This window comes from Rousettus aegyptiacus, unplaced genomic scaffold, assembly GCF_014176215.1.
Source record: "Rousettus aegyptiacus isolate mRouAeg1 unplaced genomic scaffold, mRouAeg1.p scaffold_m13_p_7, whole genome shotgun sequence".
Lineage (NCBI taxonomy): Eukaryota > Metazoa > Chordata > Mammalia > Chiroptera > Pteropodidae > Rousettus > Rousettus aegyptiacus.
In genome coordinates, this window is record NW_023416310.1 from 97,694,412 (window position 1) to 97,715,102 (window position 20,691).

The 20,691-nt window shown below is 40.4% G+C and overlaps 1 protein-coding gene and 1 long non-coding RNA gene across 2 annotated transcripts in view; one reads left to right on the forward strand and one right to left on the reverse strand.

The window, feature by feature from the left end:
- Positions 1-1,155, reverse strand: part of UBE2D2 (ubiquitin conjugating enzyme E2 D2) — a 39,734-nt gene extending 38,579 nt beyond the window's left edge. The window contains exon 1 of the mRNA XM_016166376.2: positions 499-1,155. Within this exon, the coding sequence (XP_016021862.1) occupies positions 499-522 (24 nt within the window). The 5' untranslated portion in view covers positions 523-1,155. The remainder of the gene's footprint in view (positions 1-498) is intronic.
- LOC118605569 lies at positions 1,083-3,383 on the forward strand. The gene is made up of 2 exons (XR_004952208.1): positions 1,083-1,882; positions 3,273-3,383. It is a non-coding gene; the product is annotated as an uncharacterized LOC118605569 (long non-coding RNA).
- The last annotated feature ends 17,308 nt before the right edge of the window (positions 3,384-20,691 follow it).

The window sequence follows — 20,691 nt, forward strand, 5'->3', positions numbered from 1 at the left end:
TCGGACAAAAAGGGTTCCTCCGTCTGCCCGAGATATGGGCCCCAAGCTCTGGCATGTGGAGGGGAGCCAGGGCAGGTGGGGGAGGGGAGGAGAACGGTCAGAGATGGGGCGAGGAACCCTTTCGACCTCTGTCGAAGGGGCCGCCCAACGCCCCAGCCCCCCCTCCTGGCATGCCTGGACAATGGCCCTCTAGCATAGAAGTCCCAGGCCGGAGAGAGACCCTGGAAATCCAATCCACGCAGGGCCTGTAAAAGAGGCTAGGGAGGAACGCTGAGTAGATGAGCGCACCTCCGGCCTAAGCGCGGGCTGTGGTCCGGGGCCTCCTCCGGCGCCATCACTGAGAGTGGGGTGTGAAGGCCGCCCGGCAGGGCCATCTCCCGCAGCCGGGTCGGAAGAGGCCGCGAGCCCGGTGGAGGCGACGGCGGGAAGTGCAGGCCGCAGCCTGCTCTGCTGGCCCACAAAGCGGCCCGAACCCACAGCCGAACTCCGGCCGCTTACCTTGTGGATTCTCTTCAGAGCCATCGTGGGAGACGGGTGGCGGCGGCCCCCCGGGCGGGGACGGGGACAGGGGAGGGACGGGGAAGGGGCGATGGGGCGCGAGGCCGCCTCGGTGATCGCGAGCCGACCGAAGAAGATGGAGAGTTCGGGAGCACGGGTCCAGCGGGACAGGGGGCCGGGGCCCACTCGGCTCCTGAGCTTGCCGCAGCGGTCACCGCATCACCCGGCGGCGGCCCCTTTATGCTCTGCCGTCCGAGCCGCCGCCGCCGCCGCCGCCGCCGCCGCCGCCGCTGCCGCGGTAGCTGCCTCTTCCTCTTTAGCTCAGCGCCGCCTCCCCAGCCACCGCGGATCCCTCCGCCGGGGACCAAGCGCCCAGGCCTTGGGCTCGGCTAGCGCCTCTCGGTCGGACACAGGAGGGACTGCCTGCTGCAGGTGGACGGAGGGACGCGCGGGCGGACAAGCAAGCGGCGCCGCCGGGGTGGGGCCGCCCGAGCGCGGGGTGGGCCCAGGCCGAGGGGCAGGTCGGGAGGCGCGGGGATTGGCGGGCTAGGGGAAGGAGGGCCGGGCCGCGCCAGCGGCGGAGGGATACGGGCCGCCCCTGTGAATGTCTACCGCGATGTGGCTGCCACGACCGCCAAGAGGCTGACTCCGTGAAGCGCAGGGAGGTTATCTCGCGAGAGAGCCGTGGCATAGGTTGTGGATGCTCGTGTGCCGTGACCCTTGAGTCCCTTGCTTCTGGTCCCCCACACGCGTGTTATCAGAGGTCAATAAACGTTTAAAGGCGAATGTTTCGACTGTCCCCATAGTACAGACCAACTCGGGAGGAGGCATTGCGGACCACTACGGAGGTCCTGAAAGAGGAAGAGACTTGTCCAAGGTCACACAGCTTCACAGAGGCAAAGCTGAGACTCGCCAAATCTTTTTCCCGAAGCCGCGTGGTAACAGCCTGGGCACGTGAGGGGAATGTGGTTTCTCGAGCAGCCCTGAGATGGCTTTTCCAATCAATGTCTCAACTGGATGACTACTCAAAAATTTCTCAGCCACTGGCGACCGTAGGAGAGGTGTCCAGACTTGACTCTGCTTGGTGAATTTTTTCAAACAAGCACTTTTACCAAGTACCTCAAGGGGGAAAAAAAAAAAGTGCCCACTGTGTGCTCCAATAGTTAAACTCAACCTTGTGGTTTAGATCATGAGGAGCAAGCTTAGAAAACCTGTTCTGGAGTCTTTTTAAGGAGGTGGAGGCAAAAAGCTAATTCATTGAGCAACTATTCTGTGATGAGCCATACATCAGGACCAGTGAGATTATAAGGCCAGGCCTGGACTGGGAGGTGCTTATCATCTGGCTGGAGACACCAGAGATTAGTAAGGAATATTTTCCTGAGAGGTGAGCCCACATTTTCAAGTGCACCTGGAGGTTTGCGGATTCTAAATCTGTGTTCCTTCATCTATCTTGGAGGGACCTTGAAGATCATTAATTCGAATTACTGATTTAAAAAAAAATTTATTAGTTTCAAGTATACAGTACTTTGGTTAGACATTTATATAATTTATAAAATGATCCCCCTCATTGCTCTTTCTCTCCTCTGGCTCTCCACCTAGCCTTTACATTAATGCTAACTGCATTCCCTATGCTCTATGTACCCCATCCTGGTGACCATCTATCAACTATCAACTACTACTTCTAATTACTAAATTTAAAGAGGAGAAACTGAAGCCCTTAAGATAAGGACCTTGCCAAAAGTCTCACAGTAGAGCAATGACAAAACTTGTATTACCTCATCTGCTGAGTAGAGAAGGTTGGGCCCAAAGGGCAGGGCCATTGTGGACTCACTGAGTCAAAGGAGAAAAAAACTGTATCCAGTCATCCAGGATGGGTATGGTTGAGGTTGGAGGTGAAGAGGAGCATTCCACAACCCTAAATCATTTCCTCCTAATAAATGTGAGGGAAGAGGTACAAAAATGCCCATTAGTCAGATTTTTAAATTTTTTTCTTCAACATTTTTTTGTATTAGAAAAGCAATATATATTTGTTGCAAGGAATACAGATAAGCAAAAAGAAGGAAGTAAAAGTCAACCATACTGTCATTTAACAGTTAACCATTTTTGACATTTGGTTTATATCCTTCCAGCCTTTTTTCCTTACATAAAAACACGTTTTTCTTTAAAAAACATTATGCCATAATACTATTTGGTAATATGCATTTATTTAAAAATAAAAATTGTATATATTTAAAAGTAAAAGATATATTTAGATGATTTAGTATACATAAACAGTGAAATGGTTACTACTGTCGTTAATATATATATTTCCTCTTTGCGCACGTGTGTGCACATGCGCGCACACGCGTGGTGAGAGCACTTAAAATCTTTGGCATCTACTTTTAAAATATATAATGTAAAGTGGATTTTTCTGTTTCAATATATATTTGAATGGCTATATATTCTATTGTATAAGTATACCACATTTATTTCACTGGTCACATTTACGTTGTTTCCAATTTTTACTATTAAAAATATTGCTATGGTAGATATCATGTAGTTAATCTTTGTATAACTCTAAGAGTATTTCTTTAGCATAAACTAGAAATGGAATTGCTGCATCAAAGAGTAATCAGATCTTGCATATGTTCATGAAGGATATCAATTTTCTTGTAATATCTTTATCTAGTTTTCATATCAAGGTTATTCTGGCCTCATAAAATAAATTGGAAAATGTTTTCCCCTCTATGCTCTGAAACGGTTTGTGTATGATTGTTATTTTTTTTCTTCCTTAGATAAATATTTGGTAGAGTTCACCTGTGAAGCCATCTGTCCCTGGAGTTTTCTTTGCAGAAAGAGTTTGATAATAAGTTCAATTTCTTTAATAAATTTGGCTGTTCAGATTTTTCTTTTTTCTTCCTGTGTTCATTGTGATATTTGAGTTTTTAAAGGAATTTGTCTATTTCATTTAAGTTGTCCAATTTATTAGAATAAAGTTATTCATAATATCTTAATATTTTTCCTCTTACCATCTGTAGCATCTATAATGATATCCCTTTTTGTATTCCTGATATTGGTCATTTGTGTTTTCTCTATTTTTTTCTTGATAAATCTTGCTAGGGATTTATCAATTTTATTAATCCTCCAAAAAAACAAATTTTGACCTTGTATTTTCCCCATTTATCTGTTTTCTATTTTACTGATTTCCGTTCTTATTTTTATTATTTTCTTCTACTTATTTTGAATATAATTTGTTCTTTTTCTAAATAGGAGCTTGGATCACCAATTTTACACTTTCCTTTTTTCTAATATAAGCACTTTCTAACAAAGCAGTAAAAACACTGCTTTTGCTACATCCCACAATTTGTTATGTTTGGTTTTCATTTTCATTCAGTTTAAAATAGTCTAATTTCCTCTGTGACTTATTCTTTAAGGGTTATTTCAAATACTTTGGAATGTATTAGGCATCAGGGAAATGTAAATTAAAGTCATAACGAGATACCATTTCACACCGACTGAAATGGCTTAAATAAAAGACATTGACAACAATAAGTGATAGCAAGGAAATACAGCAATTGGAACTCTCACATATTGTAGGTGAGAGTGTAAAATGGTACAACCAGTTTGAAGAACTGCTTGGTAACGTCCTATAAAATTAACCTTACATCTACCATACTCTACTCTTATGTATTTACTCAAGAAAAATTAAAACATATGTCCCAAAATGACTTGTACACAACAGTTATTCATATATAGCCCAAGTGTGGAGACAGCCCAAATGTCCATTAGAAGAATGGAATAATAAATTATGATATATTTATACAGTAGAATTCTACAACAAAAGGATGAACTATTGCTATACAACAACATGAATGAGTCTCAAAACAATAATGTTAAGCAAAAGGAGAAAGACACAATTCCATTTATATGAAGTCCAGAAACAGACAAAACTAATTTTTTGTATTTGAAGTGGTTGCTGTTGTTGAGGAGGTCATTTGTCAAGAAAGGGATTAAGGAGATTTTCTGGGATAATGGAGATATTCTATATATTTCGTTTTGTGTAGAGGTTACACAAATATATACATATACATATATATTTGGCAGAACTCATGAAACCGAACACTAAAGATCTATTCATTTCATTTGTAAATTACATATATAATAAAACAATATCAAAAATGTTGAGTATGCAGAATCTTCTTATTTAATAGATTTCTCCTGCTTATATGATAGATTTTACTCTTCATGGATCTTACGCCCTCAGTTTACGTTTCATTATCTATTGAAATTGTGAGCACACTACATATTCTTGGAGTTTGATCTTTCCTCTTGGTTGCTAACCCAATACTGCAAGCATTATAGTATTTAAATGCTTTCCCTTTGCAAAGATGTTCCCAGTGCTGACAGCTGTGATTAAATGATAAGGGGAGCACCCTCCTCAATATAAACAGTCAGATGATTACTATGGGCTGAGTAAAGAGTAGAGCCCAAGCAATTTGAGAACAACGTTTGGGATCTCAGCAACCCTGTAGGAGAGCTTATAGTGTCTTATTAAAATGACTGAAAAGAGTAGTAGCTAAGCCAGGAATTGATTTTTACATTTATCAATATGATCCTTTTTTGTGATATTTTCTAAGGTATAGTTTTAAAACATAAAAAAAAGTCCTCAAACACTCCAGACTCTCTAAGATAGTACTACCATTAGAGGCTATTAGAGGTTATTTTATTAGAGGCTAGTGTATTTCCTTAGAAAGCTAGGCTTTGTGAGTTTGACCATTTTTTCATGGTCAAAAATCAGAACGGGAATTGTAGTACTCGATTTCGCATTTTTTGTTTTGTATAGCCACTCTCTTGTTATATACAATTTGGAGGTGTGTTCTGCCTACCAGCATTTATTCTATTATTGAGGTCTGGTCTCTTATTCATGCCCTACTTCATAGGAATTGCTAAGTAAATAAATGACACTAACTTTGCTACCTGACTCCTATTACACTTTTTTATGTTGATCGGCAGCCTAATTTTATCCAAAAAGTCACCTTTCAGGAAACTTTCCTGACCAATTACCCAGACTAGGTTAGGTGCCTTCAGATTAGAGTCCTCTCATCAGAGATTGATCACACTTTATTGTTGTGGTTGGACAACTGTCTCATTCAATAGACTGTCAGTTTCTGGAGTGCAAAGATGTTGTCTCTTTTGCCTCTTTTTAATCCTAATGTCTGGCATATCAAAAACACTTGTTGAATGAATTCATGAATGACTGGCTGAATAATAAGCAGCTCAAGGAAACCTCTTTTATACTCAAAAGTTGTTGGGCAAGACAGCAAGTCCCTTAAAAAACAAACAAAAATACTCCATGGCATTCCAAGACTTTGTCACAAAACTATAGTCTAAACCCAGTGCAGAAGAGTTCAAAATCTAGTAGGAAGGAGAAATATCACACCTGCTCTGTCCTTGAAGAAGATATCATTATGCAAATGTGGAATTCCTCCTGGTGAAATAATTGGGAAGGAGAATGAGATAGTTGTGCTCACCTGTGCTTCTTTCCTTACTGAGGTCAGTGCTAAGAGGTAGGGTGATAAGTGACATTGTGGTTCAGAACCAGGGGTTTGCAGTCTGTAGGTTTGAGCCCTGTTCTTCTATTTATTCATACCGTGACATTTGTGTAAGTTACCTGACCTCTTGAAACTCAGTTTTTCTCATCAGTAAAACAGAGATAATGTTAGCATCTTCATAGGATTGTGAGAGTAACAAAAGTTATGTGTCAAGTTCCTGACCTGAAGGGAGTGCTCATCAAATACTAACTATGATGATGATAATTTTTCTGAGAAAAGCAGTATAATAAAATATTGGTCCCAGCCAACTGTTTGCACTTGAGAAAAGTCTATAACTTCAGTTCCTGTGAAGCCAAGATCGGTATCCTGTTTCGGATTCTCAGAGCCCTCAACCACTGCTCTTCCTGTGGACCTTGTGGTTGGGATGAGAGTGCCTCAGCAAAGGGTCAGTCACTTCCTACAGTCTCAGCCATATTCCATGTGGCCACAATCTTGGGGGCTTTCAGCCTGAAAAGACTTCCTGGCCATTCAATCTAAAGACAGTCCCCCAGGCTCCATCTGTATCCCGGAGAGGAGGTGGAAGGACAAGAAACACTTGAATGGAAAGCTGTGCATACACAAGTTGTTCACCAAATCTGTTATTATTATTTGGTATTATTCAAAAGGAAAAGGTAAACAATTTTAAAATGTGACTGTTAGTTATTAAGACTGCTGCTTAAATAAAGGATTTTATCTATTTGTAAAAATGGCTTACATAGCAAAGGATGGGGACAAGTCATGTATTTATCACGTGTGTGTGGAGTGGGGGAGGAATTTGTAAATGTAAAAACAGAAAAGGACTCTGAGTTCCAGAGAAGTAGGGAACCCTTGGAGGGAAGGACAGGTGTGTTGCCCTGGAGGAGTAGAGAGACGGTATAAGGACAGTGAGGCAGACTAGGTGGCAGAGCAGTGTAGACAGCTGAGTAAAGTCCCTGTTTCTGAAGACTTGGTGATACTCACAGTTTATAGCTTAAAAGGGTTCCAGCCTCTTCACTACTGGGAAAGAGATAAGGACCTAGAATTTAAAATCCAATGGCTTCGGCAACAAACAACATATATTACATTATATGTACAATAATGCTATTTGTGTTTTCAATACTGTATAGACTATGTAATGTAAATGATATATGCTATATGAATAAAGTAACATCTGTATTTGGTGGCTGAGAAGGGATTATGAAGGACTTTTGCTTTCTAAACCACATATTTCTGAAATGTTGAATGTTTTATACTGAGTATGTATTATTTTTATATAAAAAATGAAAGTTTTAAAGTTTTGAAATCTAATAACATGTAATAGCAAAAAGTTGAACACAGACTATTCATCAATCGGGAAAGGTAAATTAGAATTCGGTAATTTATACTACAGAATATTATGCCATCATGAAAAGAATGAGTTAGACTCATTTGTTTTGCTGTGGGAGAACTAGCACGATATTGTTGAGATTTTAAAAAAAAAGCAACTACAGTGAAATATGGTTGATATAATTCCATTTTTTTAAGTTAAAAATCTCAATAATGTATACATATATGTAAATCCATGAAGCTGTATATTTGAGATTTCCACAATTTATTTGACATTATATCTTAATAAAAGTTTTTTTAATCTTCGTGAAATTCTGGTTGGGGTGTGTGTGTGTGTTAGAATGTGCATAGAAAAAGATCTAGACAGATGACCAAATTTTTAATAGGTTACTTATTCCTGTGGAGTTGCATGGGAAACGTGAGGGGAGGTTCTTTTACATTTTGCTTTACATACTCCTACAATATTTTTATTTTAAAACAAGAAGCATGATTTACTTTTGTTATTAAAAAGAACAACAAAGAACTAGAAAAAATTTTGTCTCTTACGGGGTTTCCTAAATCACTCCATTGATTTCAAGGGCATGCTGTTACCTTCCTGTCCTCTCTGTGGATAAAGAAGATAAAATGAGAACATTCCAAACGCTTTAGGCAAATTGTGTCCAGTCCAGATCCTGGTATTGCTGAGTCCCCTCTAATTTACATGAAGGAAATTGAACTTTTGGTTGAAGTAGATCTTGTTTAAACAAGAAAGCAGACGAACTTTAATCCTATGGTCTCACGACCTTTTAACATTCGCACTGCTCTCGAGAAAGAACTGGGATTTGGCGGCGGAGCTCCGCGTGAACGCCATCACTTTTTAAACGTCTATTTTTACCGATGCCCTAGAAGCGTTCCTTGGGAAAGGTTCCTGTTCCAATAAAAGTGAGCCAATGGGAAACAGGGACGGAGACCTGAGAGGAGAGGCTGGTTTTGAGAAGTGTCAGTCAGGAGTGGGAAAGCCGCCTCTACAGTCCGGCCTCCCCTTACATCTCTGGGGTCCGTCCTGTCCCCGGTGTCGCTGTAGGGGCAGCTGCAGCCCTCCTGCGGGGTGGGGCCAGGGACTAACCGAAATAGCATCCTTCCTCTGCAGCCAGCCCCAAGTACAATCTAGGATCTACACAAATTTAGAGAGATGGCTGAGTCCATAGGAAGCCGAAACATCAAAAAGAACACAAAATAGGGCGGGGAAAGGAGAACATCGGAACGGAGGCTGGGGGCCCCACCTGCTAAGCTTTATCTTTCAGAATAATGTGGTGACTAATGTAGAATAATCTAGATTCATTATTAGGGCATGGAGGAGGAGGTACCTCACTAGCTTTTTTCCCCTAAATGAAAATTTCTTTAATATTTTATCTGATTATGAATGTAATGTGTTTGTTGTAAATGAGTGAAACAATAGAGACATCTATAGAGCTTAAAATTCAAGCTCCCCTCCCTAATTCTATCTTCCTAGGAATAACCACCATAACAAATGATGTATGTCCCTCCAAACTTTTTAAAGTAAATTTTGTGTCTATAAATGTACATACGGTATGACATAGTTATTAAGAACACAGATTGATTTTGACAATCAACCTTAACCCGTACATTGTTTTTCTCAAATATAAAATAGGATAATAAATAATAACTGCTATTTTAATTTTTTTTACATAAATGGACTCATAATACATAGAGGGTTTTACAAATGTATTGTAAGCTTTATTTTTGAAATATTTATAGTTTCGCAGGAAGCAGCAAAAATAGTACAGAAAATTCCAGTGTGCCTTTCATTCAGTTTCCTCTCATGGTTACATCTTACATGATTTTAACATAATATTGAAACCAGGAAATTGATATTGGTACAACGTGTGGATATAGTTTAATGTCATTTTATCACATGTGCAGGTTCCTGTAACCACCACTGCAGTCAAGATGCAGAATTACTCCATTACCACAGAGATCGCCTTCATGGGACCTCTTTATAGTCATATTCACCATTCTTTCACCCTAATATCTCTAACCCCTGGCAATTATTAATGTATTTTCCGTCTCCGCAATTATATCATCTTGAGAATGTTATAAAAATGGAATCATATAGTATGTCACCTTTTGAGATTGGCTTTTCTCATTCAGTGTAATGCCCTTGAGATCCATCCAAGCTGTGTGTATCAATATTTGTTCCCTGCTGTGTAGTATTCCATTCTATAATATACTTTTAAAAAGGTTTTAAATTGTTATAAAATGTACATGATAAAAATTTGCCATTTTAACCATTTTTAACTGTACATTCACATTGTTGTACCACCATTACCACCATCTATCCACAGAAATTTTTTCATCTTGCAAAGTTGAGACTTGGTACCCATTAAACAATAACTTCCCATTCTCTTTGCCTCTGACAGCCGCTATTTTACTTTCTGTCTCTGTGAATTTAACTGCTCTAGATAGCTCAAATAAGTGGAATCATAAGTGTTTGCATTTTTGTGACTGGCTTATTTCACTTAATGTCCTCAAGGTTCATCCATGTTGTAGATGTATCAGAATTCCTTTCCTTTTTAAGGCTGAATAATATTCCATCATATGTTTATCCATTCATCTGTCAATGGACACAGGTTGCTTCTACCTTTTAGCTATTGTGAATAATGCTGCTATGAACTTGAATTTTTTCTAATGTACTTTTGTTTATCAAACTATATCATGCCACTGGTTGACAAAACGGTAGGCAAAGGAATGTTTCTCTTTATAGAAATATTTCAGTTAATATTTTAAGAAGAAATGATAGAATATTAGCATTTTGCAACCTCTGATGAATTCATTGATTGAGGCATGAAGCACGCTAACTTTTTAGAAAGCAATAACCAGACACTATGTGCCTTCTGCTAGTAGTATACCATACCAACTGGGAAGCAGTCTTATCATCAAATATCGACCTCCAACTATGAAATAAATGGAAAAACAAAGGAAAGCACGTCGAAATCACACCTTGGAAATGCAACCAGTGAAATCCACATTTCAGAAACTATATGACAAACAACAAAGTTTCTTCAGCAAATAAGTTACAAGAAAGTTCTCTCTCTCTGTGTCTTTCTCTCATATACACACACACTGATAGAGAAAGCATGAAGGAAAAGATACTTAAGAATCCACACCAAAAACTTGTACACAAATGTTCATAGCAGTATTATTCATAATAGTAATAAAAAAGAGACAATTCAAATATTTATCAACAGATGAATTGGGTATATCCATACAATGGAATATTATTTGGCAATAAAAAATGAAGTATTGATACATGCTGCAATAGGGATGAACTTTGAAAACATGCTTAGTACAAGAAGCCAGTAACAAAAACCCACATATTATATAATTCTTTTTATATGAAATGTCCAGAATAGGCAAATCCATAGAAACAGAAAGCAAACATGAGGAGTAAGGGAATTGGGAGGGTGTTGGCTAAGGGAGGGGGTTACTTTCAGGGGAAGGAAAGTGTTCTAAAATTGATTGTGGTGATGGATGTTAAACTGCAGATATTCTAAAATCTATTAAATTGTACTCTTCAAATGAGTGAATTCTATGGCACATAATTATATATTAACAAAACTTTAAAATATTTAACAATTATATCAACCAATCACAACATGTGGGCCCTCTTTATATTCTGATTCAAACTATTAAAAATGAAATTAATGATACAACTGAAAATTTGAACATCAATTAGATAGTTGAGGATATTAAAGATTTAATACCATTTTTTTAAAGTGTGATCATATTACATTTTATTTTTCATAGAGTCTTTCTCTTTCAGAGATACATACTGAAATCTTTACAGGTGAAATGATGTCTGGGATTTGCTTTAAAACAAGAAATAAGCTGGTGGAATTACAAATGAAACAAGACTTCTCATGATGTAGTAATTATTGAAGCTGGGTAATGAACGCATAAGGGTGCATTATAATCTATTCTGTCCACCTTTGTATATGTGAAAACTTTTCCATAATAATAAAAATATGCATCAATAAACACATTTCTGTGTCAATAGAAGAAGACCTACTTCGTGCTCTTTAAGAGCAGCACAGCCTTCCACATTTATTAACCAATTCTCTGTTCGAGGACATTGGATTGTTTCCAAATATTCAATATTCTAAACAGTACTACAGGAAAAATCCTAGTACAAATGTCTCTGCCCAATTAACTATTTCCTTAGAATAAATTCCTAAAAGTGAAAGTGGTAAGTCAAAGGATGTGTATGTTTTAAATTTTTGTATTAGATAGAGAGATTATTCTCTAGGAAAACTCTTAACTATTTTTCAACACTTCCAGTAATATATTAGTCTTTAACAATCCTCTTTCTTTTTAAAAAAAAGCTTTATTGCAATATAAATCACTAATTTAAAGTGTACAAGTCAATGATTTTTTTCTATGTTTATAGTCATGCAACCATTACCTCAAACTAATTTTACAATATTTTTATCATCCCATTTACATTTACTCCTCAGTCCTATTCTCAGCCCTAAGTAACCACTAATCTACTTCCTGTTTTTTATGGATTTGCCTGTTCTGAACATTTTATATAAAGGGAATCATACAATGCATGTTTTTTTGGTGTCTGAATTATTTTACTAAGCAGAATGTTTTTGAAGTTCATTTACATTGTAGTATATACTATGTAGTATTTTGTTTCTTTTTATTGCTAAATAGTATTCCATTTTGTTATGTATTTATCAGTTGATTGAAAAAACTCAACTGTTGCTTCCACTTTTTGGCTAGTGTGAATAACACTGCTATCAACATCATATTCAAGTCTTTGTGTGGACTTATGTTTTTATTTCTCCTGGGTAGATGTCTAGGAGAAGAATTTCTGTGTCATATGAAAATTCTGTGTTTAACATTTTGAGAAACTAACAAACTTTTTTTCAAAGCAGCTGTACCATTTTACATTCTAATACCAACAATTTATGAGGATTCTAATTTCTCCACATTCTCACTAACACATATTTTATTTATTTGTTTGTTTATTATAGCCATCCTAGGAAGTGTGAACTGGTATCTCATTGTGGTTTTGATTTACATTTCCCTGATGTTGACATCTTTTCATGTGCTTATTGGCTATTTGTATATATTTGGAGAAATATCTGTTCATGTCTTTCACCCATTTTTAAATTGTATTATTTGTCTTTAATCCTTTTATTCTTTACCAATCTGCAAGGTGGAAATTGTTTTCATTAACATTTATTTAATTACCAATGAACTAGACAACTTTTCACATATTTATTGGCCAATGGTATTTTTTTATTTTGTGAATTGACAGTATTTGTGAGAGGTCTTCTTATATAAAAAATATTAATCCTTTCTATCTACATTAAAAATATTTTTCTAAACTTTCCATTTTGACCTCCTTAACTATACATGCCATCTTCATACAAATAGCCAAATAGCTACGGTCCATTAAGATTATAGACAGAGTGCTTGATCCTGCCCAAGAGCACACAGAATTTGGTCCTAGAGACCAGCTGATCACCCTGTGACCTTCATCATCCTCTATCCTCTGGCCATGCTGAAGCAACTCAATGGAGCAACAGTCCCTTGATTATGGTATCTCAATTCTGCTCCTGAATAGTCTGGTGCAGCAAGACATAAAAATAGTAAAGCTTTCACTCTTATCTCACACCCTCCTTCTCTTCCAATAAGAATCTTAATAATCTAATTTATTGAACACTTAACAAGTATGCCAGACACTCTGCTTCAGCAACTTCATAGATCATTGCCTATACACTGTTTTGGTCCTCAAGTTATGGATGAGGAATGAGGCTGAGGGAGGTTTAGAAACATGCCCAAGACCACAGAGCTAGGGAATCACGTGGCTGGGATCAGACCTGGGTCTCTCTGACTCCAGAGACTGTGCTCTTGCCCCCTGAGCTATATTCCTCCAGTTCAGTAGCCAAGGCTTCCTTTTGGCTTCAGGTATGCTTGAGAAGAAAGGCCAAAGTGCAAAAGGCTGGGAAATATCCACTCAATAAATATTTAACATTGAGGAATAGAGCTGTAATTCTTAATTCCACTACTTACTGACATGAGGATGATCTTATCAAGAGTGTCTCAGTTTTCTGTCATTCTTTCAACAAATAGTTCCTGAATACTTAATAACACTTGCACTCTGCCTGGCACATATTAGGTGATGGATCAATAATTATTTTTTCAATGACCGAATGTATGATTGAGCAAATTAATGAATGAGCATCTACTTTGTTCCAAGCATCATGCCTGGGTCTAGGGATATAATGAATAAGACTGACTTAAAGGTGCTCATAGTCAAGCAGGACTATGATGTATATAGGAAATTATAATCTTCTGGAATGAATCCTATAGCAACTGTAAAAACGACAATCATCATTTCTGCTGAACATTAACTCCTCATTTAAATCCTCCTAACCACCCTGTGAGGTGGCTACTATTTTTATTTTACAGACGAGTTAACAGTTTCCAGATGAGGAAGCAAAGGCTCTGTTAGGGATTGGGACAGAAGGCTGTAGAGCACAAAGGAGGGGTCCTACCTAGATTGTGGGGTTCAGGGAAGGAGTCTTGTAAGGGAAGGCATCTTGTCTGAAACCTGCATTACAGGTAAGAGGTAACCAGGCCTGGTGAAGAAGGGCTGTCTTTCCAGGCAGAGGGAAAGTGTACACAAAAGCCTTAGAGGTGGGAGAAGCAGTCATGTCCTCCCTTTCCCCTCCACTAGCGTCCGTGGTTCAAAAATTCCGAGTCAAGCATCTGTTCTGTGCCAGCTCTTCCTGGTTTCCCCTAAAGACCTTTTAGTCATCTTGTAGACCAGAGCCTGCAAATTGCCATTTGGGCAATACTATCGGCCTCCTGGGAATGGGTGGCTGAACTGGGGCCTATCACACTCAGAGGAGAGCCAGAGCAAGATCAGCCTGGCCAGCTGCTGACACTAAAGCCAGACAGGAAGTCAAAAAATGTGTGTATGTGTGTGGGGTTCCTTTGGTGATCTATACCCTCACCTAACCTCTCTGAATCTTCTTCTTGAGGTTTATTCCTGGAAATCAAAACTTCCTTTCTAACATACAAATGACCCCTGCGAAGGGGCATCTTCCACTCTTAACACCTTAGGACCAATTGTATCAGTTATTTGATACAGAATCCAAAGAGAGAGAGATACATTCTCTCATTCAACAAATACTCATCAAGCAACTGTTTTGTGCTGGCCCTCATGCTAGCTCTAGAGTGTAAACTAGGTAGAGTTGCTAATGGGGCAGTGTTCTAGTAACTATGGCTATGTAACCAATTGCCCCAAAATTCAGCAGTGTAAAACAATCATTTATTATGTTCACGGATAGCATTGGTCAGAAATTCAGACTGGGCACAGTGTTACATGCAGGATTACACTTTTCTTTTTAAAGACTGTAGAGTATTTTATAATAAGGATTGTATCATAATTTATTTAACTAATCCCCTATTGAAGAATATTTAAATGGAGGTTAATTTTTAGCACACTCGTAGGATGAATTCCTAGATGTATTATTGCTGGGTGAAAGGATATGCAAATTTAAATTTTCAATAGATATTACCAGACTGTTTGCTAAGAAGGTTATTAGATTCACAACCGCCACCAAGAATGCATGAGACCCCTGTCTCTCCACATCCAAAGATGTTCTCATCACAAATGAAGTCAGGCACTCCTTTTCATATAGTTCCTTTTTTGAAGAAAGCCTCTGGCCCTGAAGGGAGGACACCAGGGACTTCTGCTCTGAGGGGCTTTTAAGCCCTTTTTGTGGCTCGCTGGAAGCCTCCGAACTGTGGTAGCCAGTGGTTAACAGCATCCACATCCATTTGTAATTCTAGGTGACACTGCTTTTGGGGGATGTCTAGAGACTACAAATTAAACAAAAGAATCCTTGACGGGCATGTGGAAAGCTCTAAATTGGGCCCATGCAGCCCCTCCCTGAAGGCTGCTGTCCAAGAGGCAGAGTTGCCCACTGGATGGAGATTCTGGTACTGCCATTTACTTTGCTGAACAATACTGTGCAAGTGGCTTCTCCAACTCTGAATGTGGTTTCTTCAGCTGTGAAACAAGAATAATAACAGCACTTATGCAATGGGATGTTGCAGAGGCATTGGTGAACTAATGTATAAAGAGCATGTGGGAACATAAAAAATAAATTTCCTCCCACCTCCTAAATTCTTCTAGCTGGGTTACTAATCAAATTAACAGACACAGATTAACAGGACAAAATGTACAAAGTTTACTACAGATGAACATGCTGGCGTGTTATGAAATATGAGACTCTAAACACATTGGGCAGTCGAGGCTTACAGGCCATTCCGGATGAAGGAGAAGCAGGGCAGAAGTCTGGGAGTCCAGAGGTAATTCACAGGTAGGAGAAAGAGCAAACAGATGGTAAACAAATTCTTGCTGGGCAATCCAGAAACAATGGGAAGCAGAGGGGAACAGTCTTTGCTAGATTTCTTCCTGTATCGCATATGTGCTAATTCATATGTGCTAAGGTGCATATGCTAAGGTTCCTTCCTGAAGTAGTGTTTCCATCTGAATTCCTTTAGTCAGGAAGGTGGAAGGTCAAAGGTTCTTTCTGAATCTTTGTTTCTTAGGAACCAGTTTAAAATCAATACCCCAAAAGGCGCATTTGGGGGTGGCAAAAGTGTGGTCCCCCTCAAGTACCAGGTACCTAACCAGGTATTATTATTATTCCTACAGATCGCCAGCAGGTTGCTAACCTCTTATAAGCGGCTCACTTAACACTGTTGTCAGTAGGTAAGTAAAATTCCTCTTGCAGTCTAATCTTAATCCCTCCTCCTTCGAGTTCAGCTCTTCCTGTGAGCTCTGAAGTGAAGGCGAGTCATTTTTAGGCCCTCTGTACCTTTTCCTTTTTCTCACTTGTTCCAGGCAGTCTGTCAAACTCTATGAGGAGAGAAGATGACATGGGGTGGTGGGGCGGAGTGGCGGGGGAGGGGGTGAATACTCACAGGGGCGCCTTCCACTATTTCTTTGCCCAGCACCTATCTCTAGAGACCTAGGTGTTATCTGCGGGCATGGGGGAGGGTGGGAACATTCACACCTGGCCCAGCTTCTGCATGTGGTTTTCTCACCTATTTCTACCCAGATCTTCACACTTCTCCTGCTAAGGCTCCAGGGGGACTGTTGACCCCTTCCAGAGAAGAGTGGTGGTGGAAGTGATTGGGCCAAGTTTGGGTCCCTGCCTAGGGCTTAATAATCATTTAAAAAGCCTTCCTGGCTAGGGTATGGAACCTTGGAGCCTTCTAAGGGGCTTTCACATTCAGAATCCTTAGGCCTCCTTTGATCCCCTCAACACCACCACCCACATACCCTGTGGTGATGTCTTGGCTGGGCCTCCAGAGGTGGCCAAGTAATACATAACAGTGACTTCTTGTTGGAGCATTTACTACACAGAAGACTTTGACACTTGGTAACAATAATAGCTAGCATTTGGTGAGTGCTTATTAGGTACCAGACCCCTCACAACTGTTCTGAGGAAGATAATGTTACAGACAGGAAAAAGACTGAGAATCCTTAACTGCTGTAAGTGACAAGGCAACAAAAAAGTGGGGAGGCGGGTGTGGGTTGGCACTGAAAGCCTGCACCGGGACTCTGAAACTAGTGCTCTCTACCTCCAGGCCACTGCACTTCCAAACCTGTCCATCTTGCCCTCTGGCTGGTACTTCAACTTCTTCAAGATCTCCTCACATTAGATTTTTCCAGGGCCCTCCTTACCTCCCAGCTGCCCACTGGAATTTTCAATACCCTTTCATCAATCATCATCCTTCCAAACTCAAGACCCTTCTGGAGTCACAAGGGATTAGCTCCCCAGTCCCTCCGAGTCCAGCCCCTCCATCCTTTCTGGGTTTAGCCAAGCCCCTTAAAGGTCAAAGGCACCAGTGAGGGAAGAGGCTGTGTAGAACTCTCCATTATCCCATGGGCCTTAACCAAAACATAGCTCCTGGATAAGGTTGGGAAGTGGCCATGCAAAGCTTCAATTCTCTTCTGTCAAGTTCCTTCTTCTCAGAGTGCCCAAGTCTGGATCCATCCCAGGCAGCCCACCCAGCAGAGTTGAGGGTGAGTAAAAGTTTAGTATTTTCATAATTTTCACTCTACCACCTGCTAGCTCTATGGGCTTGGCTAAATCCCTTAGCTCCTCTGTGCTTCATTGATCTTATCCATAAATTGAGCATAAAGATAATATCTGTGTCCTCAGCTTTGGTAAGAATTAAATTACATCATGCCTGTAAATTATTTAGCACACTGCCTAAAATTAAATGCTAAGTAAGAACAGAATGGTTCAAGTCATCAGTTTAGCATCATTGGCCCCCAAAGGAGACAATCTCATCCCCTAATCCCCCACTCCCCAGGGCTAAGTTTCCCTCCGTAAGACCCTGGGGGGTAGGCAACTGAAGACGCATGCAAGGAAGGTAGAGGGAGGAGGCTAACTGGTTATTTTCCTGGTTATTTTCTAGTTTTACCTCTCAAGGCTCACTAGGAATAGCTGCGAACCCAGGCTGGCCTCTCTTCCTCCTGCCCACCCCTCTCAACTTCCCAGCATCTTTATCTCCTAACTTGACTCCTAAAATCTGACACGAAATAGGTCCATTGTATTTTGGCAATATAGTCAAAATGTGCTCCCTTTAACCCAGAAAATCCACATCTAGACATGTATCTTGAAACAACTATGGAACTGATCAAGAATCTTATTATAAGTATGAGGCTCTCAATGTTATTTTAAAACAGAAACAACCTCCATGGCTAACGATAGGAGACTGGCCACACTCACACACAAGCACACACGCACATCTCTCTAACACAATCATCTACAGCCACTACAAATTCTACAGTAGAAAAAGGTTTAATGACAGGAACAAATGTTCAGAATGTATTTTATTTAACTTTTAATATTTTTAGGGAAAATGATAAAACATTACGGTATATAAAATAGTTATTCTTATCTGTGATTTCTAATTTATTTGCAAATGAGCATGTATTTATCCTGTAATGAAGGGGGAAAAGGTCACAATTGGCAAAACTTGGATAGGAATGGAAGTCAATGGCCTTTGACTGGCTTTATTTTTAGCCCCTGGATGAATTCCTACCTCCCTGTGGCCCAATGAACTTTCCCAGCAGGTCTAAAAGTTTGAGTCAAAAGAAAAGCAGTGGCAAGAAAGAAGACCCAAAGACTTCTGTGGTCCCCTTTCTGATACTCTTTGGCACCGGCAGTTGTGTCTTTGATGATCTGGAGAGTTGGGGACATGACCCTGGCAGTGCCATGGAGGGCTGGGAACTCCTTTTCTTTCTTTGTTACTGGATAATTGATGCTTTCTTATTTTCATGTAAATGAACTTCAAAAATAAGTCCCCCATGGACCTGCTTTCACCAGATGGGCCCCTTGGTGTTAGGCACCCTAAAGGCCTGAACTACCTTCTCTGGAAGTGGCAGCCCCTCCCCCAGTCTTTCTCGAATTGTCTTCCCCACCTCATTGTCCTTTGTTCAGGATGAACCTAGGCCAACTGTGTGGGGGGTGGGTACTCATCTCAGTTCAAGCGAACTATGAAGGATAACTGTAGAAATTTTATAGGGGGTAGTTCACATTTGTGGAGGAGCCTGCTAAAGGCTTAGAGGATGAGCTGGACTCTACGGCTTTACATCTTCAATAGGCTCTTGGATAACTAGTATCAGGTAAATATTTTTTATCACTCCCTGCATGTCTTATATGGCATTAGCACATTTACAGCATCATCTGATGCTAATCTAGGCTTCTAACCACTGTACTGCAATGCCTACCCCTAGTTAGTTCACTTAATCCTCTCACAGCACTTGTCACATCTTGTCCTCATGGTTTACTCCTCTCCCCCACTAGACTGTGAATGCCAAGAGGCAAGAATGATATTGTTCTATCTGCCTCATCTACCCAGCATTGCCTAGCCCAAGGTCTGGCACATACATCGGTCCTGGGGGAGTATTGAGGTGTTTGGGAAGGGGTTTTACATTCTGTGCCCCTTACCTCTGTGAATTTGGGCCACTTGATCAAAAGCTTTGGATAACCTGGTTTGGGAGCTGAAGGACTTTGGGCATAGGCATAGGCATATTGGTGTATTTACAGAGGTCTGCTGAGGTCTAGATTCCCCACAGAGGCTGCCAGCTCAGACCCTCCAGCAGCTTGTATGGCCGCTGATATGGCTGGCCTCCTCACATGTGCTTGCCTCTGGTTTTCGAGGTACCAGATGCCAATGGACAGGTGACTTAACGGCACCCATTCCCACAGCTGGAAAGCTGCTTAAATAGATGTGTAGCATCTGCCTCTAAGAACTTGTAAACCATTTCTGTTTGGAGACCTGACCTGGTTCCTCGGGAGGTGACCCGTGCTCAGGGCCTGGGAACCTGGTAGGGGAAGGAATAGAGAGCTCTTTTTTTTAGTGGCGGGGGTGGGGTGGGGTGGGGTGGGGTGGGGTGACTTTTTCTTTTTTCTTCCTTCATTCCCTTCTAATAACCTCTCCAGCCATTTTTGTCCCTAAAACTAAGCACAGAGTACTCAAGCATATTTATAATTGTGACTTATTGTTCCTTAGTGTTTTCATTTTGTTTCTGATAATGTTAGTTCTGGGCATCTTAAAACTCCGGAGGTATTTGACAGGAGGCTTTTGAGATGGGTCTCAAATGGTGAGGAGAGTTTCGGCAGGTAGTGAAAATGAGAACAGGGTATTTATTCAGGCCAAAGCACAGAGGAGTCTATGACAAAGCCAACAAAAAGTATGGGGGAGGAAGAGATTGGAAGTGACAGGAAATGAGACTGAAAGGGCCTTGCAAGCCAAGCTAAAGGTTTGGACTGGATCCTGAGAGCGATCAGAAGCCATTGAAGAGTTTGGGCCAGGGAATATATTCTAGTAATACAGACAAGTGTTAAAATAGCTGATATTTATTGACCACTTGCTTTGTAATAAAAAAGGTTATTTCATTTAGGCCTCCTAAACCCAACTTTATGAGGCAGTATTATTTCCATCCAATTTTAAAGGAAACAAGCATGAGAAGATTGTTTCTTCAGGGTCACAGATAGGAGTTGATCCTGCTGTCTATTCTTTTCATCATCATGCTAATGAGTCTGAGAGGGCAGAGGTCATAGAAATGTTCCGGAGTCTTTTCAGAGGCAGAAAAGACAACCAGACTCCATGACCACCTGGGTATAGGTGTGAGGATGAGAGCGCTCTCACAGATGGGGCCCAGGTTTATGACTTCTACATCTGGAGAAGCATGAAAAAACACACACTG